Source organism: Austrofundulus limnaeus, unplaced genomic scaffold, assembly GCF_001266775.1.
Source record: "Austrofundulus limnaeus strain Quisiro unplaced genomic scaffold, Austrofundulus_limnaeus-1.0 Scaffold490, whole genome shotgun sequence".
NCBI lineage: Eukaryota > Metazoa > Chordata > Actinopteri > Cyprinodontiformes > Rivulidae > Austrofundulus > Austrofundulus limnaeus.
The window spans coordinates 377473-384470 of NW_013952892.1; the positions used below are offsets into that span (position 1 = coordinate 377473).

Consider the following 6998-nt stretch of genomic DNA (forward strand, 5'->3'; position numbering starts at 1 on the left):
GTATAAACGAGCCTAAGCAGTTTATTACACAGACGATAAATAACCGAGCGCCGAAACGTCAAACAGGAAGTGACACACAAAGATCCAAACAAATTCTTGCTCATGGACTCCAAACCTCAGGAACTTTATTGTTTAGGAGARATCTGCAGAGTTTCTGAACAGTCCGAGGTTTTTGTTTTTACAGCTAAAAACGTCCCTGAGAAAGAAATGGAGTCACCTGGTTCACCTGTCGTTCCACCAGTTTTTACTGTTTTAAAACTCAAAGTGCTAAAACTCAGTTAACGTCACCCTAAACATTAACTACAGAACTACAGTTTGGATCAGAAAGATGTTTTATCATCATGTTAATCCTTTCTAACTCAGATTTAATCTGTTTATTCACGACTAGATGCCTGAGAGAAATAAAGTTTCATGCAGCCTAAAGTCCCTCAAATCAAACCACAGAAACATCTTGGACCTGAAACAGGATCCAGTTTTCCTGCACACAGCTGGACCTCACATCTGACACAAAGTTTGTCRGTTTGTGTTGAACGTGCAGAAAAGCTCCAGAAGCTGAGCGAGGCGGTGCGAGGCGGTGCGAGTCCGTCAGCAGTGCGTTGGTCTGTTTGGGTCCTGGGGGTCCGTGCTGGTGCTGAGTCCTGAGCTGGTGATGGAGCTACACGGCAGCCATCTTGCTGGCCTCTCGGACCCCGCTGAGGTAGGCTCCTGTCACAGTCTGAGGGAAGTGTCGGTTTGTGGCCTGAAGGGCAGAAAAGAAGGAAAGTCGTGATCCGGTCCTCGTGGTTTCACGTTCTCTCCGGTTTTTCACATCACTGTTACCTCGCCGGCGAAGAAGACCTTTCCCTGAACGTCTTCGGCGAGGATGTCGTAGGCCTCTCCGCTGCCGCCYGTCTTCACGAAGCTGTAGGACATCTGGGACCACACGTCTTTGCTCCAGTGGGTGACGAAGAAACTCAAAGGCTCGGGGACTTCCTGCCAACAACAAACAAACTGGAATAGTTCCTGGAGAGACGACAGGGCTCGCCTCGTGCTGCAGGGTTATTTTCAACAAAGTTTTGAGGATTTACTCTCAGCTACCACCACACCAAACTTCACATTGATATGGCTAAAAATGGCAGATTTATGGTTCCTTTTAACTACGGCGGCCATCTTAGATTTTTGATCTGGCTTCAGTATGTGATGGAGATTCTTCTTAGCTACCATCACACCAAACTTCAGCCCAAAATATCTTAACACTGGTCGAGTTGGCGGCCATCTTGAATTTTTCTTTAGCATTCAGAATTTGTCAAAATTTGTTCTTGGCTACTACTATACCAGTTTTGAGCTCTGTAAGTCCTAAAATGGCTGAATTAGAGCCTTTTTTTAAAATTAGCATTAGCGATTAGCATTCTGAATGTGTTGCGTTAGCTCTCAGCTACCACCCCACCAAATTTCAGCTTTGTATGTTTTAAAACGGCTGAGCAATCTGGTAGCCATGTTGGGTTACATAAAGCCCCTTCTTTGTTCTGTCACTCAAGAGGCTACTCCGCCCAGCAACRGCCTCAGCCAATCAGAATTGTGGTRGGTGGGGCAGAAAGRGTCYGCAGCAYTTTCAACACGAGAAAATCTCTGAAACGTTTAGTTCACTCAACCAGCCGCTGTGTGAAAACTATAAGGTCTATTGAAATAATTCTTGAACCGTGAGCGACAGAAGAGATTGCGTCTTACTCGTGGAAGTTTTAAAATTTGTACAACTTTACGTCTTAGAGATATGACAATTTGAAAATTGTTGTTGCCTTTAAGCTACCTGCTCCTTGAAAAGCCCCCTCAGGACCCTCAGGCACTCGTCGACCACCTCTTTGTCCTGCAGGTTCTGAACCGCGGGAACAGCCTCACCGGAGATGATCGACATCAACACAGCTCCTTTCCCCTGGTTATAAAACACAAACAGAAATATTTAATGATGTAAATCACTGAAAAGATGTYTAGTTTTAATTATGACAGAAAAGACTCAGTTTTTAAACAGATCTGATGTTATTTTATTGGATTTGATGATAAAACTTCAACCAGCAGCAGGTTTTTAAAGAGCCTATCCATCCAATACAAAAAAATCAAAGAAAACTTTGTGATTTTACTCGTTTTGTCAAATGGTTGGCATATTTTCCTTTTAAAMTTGTCTCAAAATGAAACAGGAAGTGACATCAAAGGGGAACTCTCTGGTCTTCGTTTATTGAAACATTATTATTTGAACTCTTATGCTTCATCTCTCTGATAGAGACAAAATAATCTAAAGAAACATCAGATTCTTCTCTAGTCTGTCGTTAGCCATTTAATTACACGCAGATATTCCCCTCTGACATCACTTCCTGTTACTTCACAGGCAAATATCTCAACAACTGTTCATCTCAGCAGTGGGAAATTATTTCTGCAATATGTTATTAATGTTATCTTTCTAATAATACCTTTATATTTATACCAAAAATTGTATRTCGCAGGCACTTTAAATGTCATTCAGAACACATTGATATTTATCTAAAAGTTAAAGAAAATAAAAAAATAAAACAAACCTGTGGGTCCAGGTCGTAGAAAACACTGAACATGCCTTTTTTCTCCGGGGCTGCAGGGATGTGACCGAAGTAATCTGCACCCTGGATCTTCGTGTCCCAGAATCTGTACGGGAACTGAAGGGCAACCTGCAGGAAGTTTTATAATTTTCAGAATAAAATGAAAGCCACAACTAAAACCCTTCAAAATAAAAGGCACGTTAAAGTTCCTCTGACATGCCTATCCTTCAAATACAAAAAGTCTGAGAAAATATCTTCATATTAGGAAAATTGTCGTAAAACACATGATTTAACCCATTTTGTCTCATAACTGGAATATTTTCCTTTGAATTTGGCTCAGCTAAAGTGAAACAGGAAGTGACATCAAAGGGGAACTCTTTAAGAAAGAAAACTCTCTGGTCTTCGTTTATTAAAACAATATTATTTGAACTCTGACTCTTCTTCATCTCACTTATAGGGACTAAAATTATCTAAAGAAACAGATTCTTCTCTACAGTCTGTTAGCCATTGTAGCAATGCTCTGTTTACATGCTGACATTCCCCTTTGACATCACTTCCTGTTTCTTCACATGTAAACATCTCAACAACTGTTCATCTCAGCGGTGTGAAATTAGTTTTGCAATATGTTATTAATGTTATCTTTCCAAAAATGTGTTCATATTTATTACAAAAATTTGAYGTCACAGGCACTTTAAGGAAGAATTCAAGTCTTTAAATAAGTAAATAAATGGATGAAAACCTTTTCGATGATCCCGGCCCCCAGGCTGTGGATCGCCTTCAGCTTCCTGTCGGGGAGCGGCGGGTTGAAGCGGACCAGGTTCTTCTGGAGCAAAGTTAACGGGATGGTTACCAGAACCTGAGGGAAAACACAGGTTGGACGCAGGAAACAAACACTTTTTGTGTGAAGGAGAAATACGGGATAAATGTTGTGCCAGCAGGAAGTGAATCTGAATTTCTCAGACTGAATCTGAATGTTCATAATTTGAAATTGAATGCATTGGTTTGAAAATAAATTTCACTAATTTGAAACTGAATTTAAAGTTTTGTATCTGAATTAATTTTCTTTGAAACTGTATTTTGGTTTATTAAAAATTCAGTTTGACTACTTTCACTTCCAGCTCCATAATTCAGATTTTTGTGTCACATCCTGGTCCTTGAGAAAGCCAGGCAGAGTAATCAAACACAGATCCACAGATTTATGTTTCACTTTGGTGAAGTTTCCCTTCTGGATGTAACAGAGTTGATGCAATCCACTGTAAAAGTGACAAAAACACACAAAGTTATTTTATTGCAGTGATTAATTTGACCTATATGTAGAAAATGTTACATTCACTTTTTGTTACATCCAGAAGGGAAACTTCACCAAAGTGAAACATAAATCTGTGGATCTGTGTTTGATTACTCTGCCTGGCTTTCTCAAGGACCAGGATGTGACACAAAAATCTGAATTATGGAACTGAAAGTGAAAGTAGTCAAACTGAATTTTTAATAAACCAAAATACAGTTTCAAAGCAAATTAATTCAGATACAAAACTAAATTTAGTTTAAAATTAGTGAAATTCATTTTCAAATCAATGCATTCAGTTTCAAATTATGAACATTCAGATTCAATCTGAGTAATTCTAATTCCTGTTGGCACAAGTTTTATCCCATAGAGAACTTATTTCACCTTCTGAGCCGTCCACTGGTCTCCGTTAGAGGAGGTCACTTTAACCTCGTCACCTGAGTAATCGATGGTCTGGACCTACAGGAAACAGATTTATTCTCTTCAGATTATTTTTATTTTAATAAATCAGTTGGACTAACGAGTCCAGAACAAAGTCCCGGCTGACGAACCGGACAGTCGGTGTGGATGTCAAGACCCTCGGCCAGCTTGTGGAGTAGAACGGCGTAGCCCTCGGTGAGTAGCGTGTGGTCTCCTGAGAACTGGGCGAAGAACTCGTTGTGGTCCCAGGACCGAGCGGACACCTACAGAAACACAAAACGTGTGAAAGTCTGGTTCTGGTCCCAGCAGCGCTAACCGGACCTGGCGGGCAGACCTGGTCCAACGAGCTCCCGCAGGCGAACTCCAGATTACTGAGATGGAACTGGAGAACTTTCTCCTCCAGGTCGCTGAATTGGATCCCAGACTCCTGCAGGAAGTTCTTCTTCACCTCCTGAACCTTTTCTGTAGAAACAAACGTCGGATCATTAAACGCGTTCTGATTGGTTGATCCTGAGACGCGTTGATTGGTCGATCCTGAGCGCTGCAGCAGCACCTCCTAGTGGTGAGTCCTGGCTCTGCGACTTGTCCTTCCTCCACTCCGACACCACGTCCAAGATGGCGTTGAAGTGGAAGTCCATCCGCTTGTCGATGGCGGTGTCGGTGACCTGCCCGCCCTCCTGGAACAGGTCGCAGCGCTCGCCCAGCTTGTGCATCGCGACGCCCATCTGCGGCAGAACAGAACCCGTGACCCGACTGAAAGCCCCGCCCACAGAACAGGAAGCCCGGGAGGCGCCGGACTCGGTGGACGAACCTGCTCGCACATCAGGGCGACGGGGTTGTTCACGCAGCCGTTCACGATCTGAGCGCCTCTGCCCGCCGTCACGCCCAGAGACCGGTCGTCCCAAACCCGACCGCCGATCCGGTCCCGGGCCTCCAGCACCAGAACCTGAGGGGGAGGGGCTCAGAGCTTCTGACGGGACTCAAACACGAGTTCACGAGGAGATCCGAACATTTTACCTGAGTGCCAAAGTTCTGCAGCTGCCGCGCCGCAGCGAGCCCTGCGGCCCCGGCACCGACGATGATCACCTTCTTCTGCGGGAAAAATAAATCAGAACAGTGAGCCCGGGTCAGATCAGAACCTGAGGGCCCGTGTCAGGTCAGAACCTGAGGGCCCGGGTCAGATCAGAACCTGAGGGCCCGGGTCAGGTCAGAACCTGAGGGTCCCAGGTCAGATCAGAACCTAAAAGGTCCAAATGTTTGCTCACAGAGTTGTATTTTCCAGGCAGCAGAGGACGTTTCACCGTCAGAACCCCGGTGTTGATCAGACCCTTCCGGGTCATGAAGTGCAGAACCCGGTCCAACTCCTGGACGCAGCGGACCCGCACCAAACCCCGAACAACAATGTGCTGAGCGCATGTCTCTGCGGTCAGAACCTCCTGCAGAAACAAAAGAGGTTTACTTTGGACTCAGATTCAGTCCAGAACCAGAACCTTCAGCTTGTTGATCGGGTTCAGGAGCTCTGAATGGTTCAGAGTGAAAAAAACAGGAAATAAATCTAGAATATTCTCAGAAAGTCCGGACCACTGAGCACTGAACAACTGAAGAAACTAGCTGAAAAAGCTAAAACTGAACTAAAAACAACAGTGGGTAAAATTTTAAGAAGCTAAACCAAAGCTAACAAAATTAGCAAAGCTTCCAAATGTAAACAAACATATTTTAGCTGCTTCCAAATGTAAACAAACATAGTTTAGCTGCTTCCAAATGTAAACAAACATACTTTAGCTGCTTCCAAATGTAAACAAACATACATTAGCTGCTTCCTTAGGTAAAAAAATATACTTTAGCTGCTTCCATTGGTAAAAAAAAAAACCTACTTCAGCTGCTTTCATATGTAAACAAACACACTTTAGCTCTTTCCGTAGGTAAACAAACAAAGAAAGTTAGAAAGTCCGGACCACTGAGTACTGAATGACGGAAGAAACTAGCTGAAAAAGCTAAAACTGAGCTAAAAAACTGGATAAAATTTGAAGAAGCTAAACCAAAGCTAACAAAAGTAGCTAAAATCTTTAATTAATCTCAAAGATCCAAATGTGTTTCTAGGGATCACCTCCTGGATGAAACCAGGACCAGGTGAGGGAGTTTGATCAGTCCCAGCAGAGCCCACCTTGCAGTTTCTGTGCCAGGAGGCCAGGATCAGGTTCCTCAGGGCCAGGTACATGGTGGGGTCTCTGGAGAACTCGGGGAACTCGTAGAGCTCGTCCAGCTCCATCATGTCGGGCCGGACGCACAGAGCCTTGCCGCACTCGTTGGGCTGGTAGAAGGGCTGGAAGTACGGACTCAGACCTGGAACTGAGAGAGGAAACGTCACCGCCCGTCACCGCCGTGCTGCCTTCAGGGTCCCGAGGTTCAGGACTCACTCTGAGGCGGAGCCGCTCTGCAGTGGTCCGCCCTCAGCTCCGACACGGACGGGGTGCATGGGGACCCCGAGGGGCTCATCCCCACGCAGTCCGGGTAGTAGGCGGAGAGGAAGGGGGCGGCTGGACTCTCTTTAAACAGCGGGGGCAGGATCAGCATGGAGTGCCACCAGCTGTTGCTGACCTCAGACACTCTCTGCAGGAATCCAGTGAGGCGTTAAAACTTTATTTATAAAACTGGTGAACAAAGAATCCAGTGAGACGTTAAAACTTTATTTATAAAACTGATGAACAAAGAATCCAGTGAGACGTTAAAACTTTATTTATAAAACTGAT

At 44.4% G+C, this 6998-nt stretch overlaps 1 protein-coding gene across 1 annotated transcript in view; it reads right to left on the reverse strand.

Annotated features, from left to right (window-relative positions):
* Positions 1-3: 3 nt before the first annotated feature.
* Positions 4-6998, reverse strand: part of kdm1b (lysine demethylase 1B) — a 12003-nt gene continuing 5008 nt past the window's right edge. Inside the window, exons 8-21 of the mRNA XM_014025678.1 lie at positions 6666-6858; positions 6413-6597; positions 5514-5684; positions 5266-5340; positions 5060-5194; positions 4802-4973; positions 4583-4710; positions 4380-4511; positions 4213-4287; positions 3283-3399; positions 2547-2672; positions 1787-1909; positions 820-972; positions 4-739 (exon numbers count right to left, since the gene is read on the reverse strand). Of these exons, the coding sequence (XP_013881132.1) occupies positions 656-739; positions 820-972; positions 1787-1909; positions 2547-2672; positions 3283-3399; positions 4213-4287; positions 4380-4511; positions 4583-4710; positions 4802-4973; positions 5060-5194; positions 5266-5340; positions 5514-5684; positions 6413-6597; positions 6666-6858 (1869 nt within the window). The 3' untranslated portion in view covers positions 4-655. The remainder of the gene's footprint in view (positions 740-819; positions 973-1786; positions 1910-2546; positions 2673-3282; positions 3400-4212; positions 4288-4379; positions 4512-4582; positions 4711-4801; positions 4974-5059; positions 5195-5265; positions 5341-5513; positions 5685-6412; positions 6598-6665; positions 6859-6998) is intronic.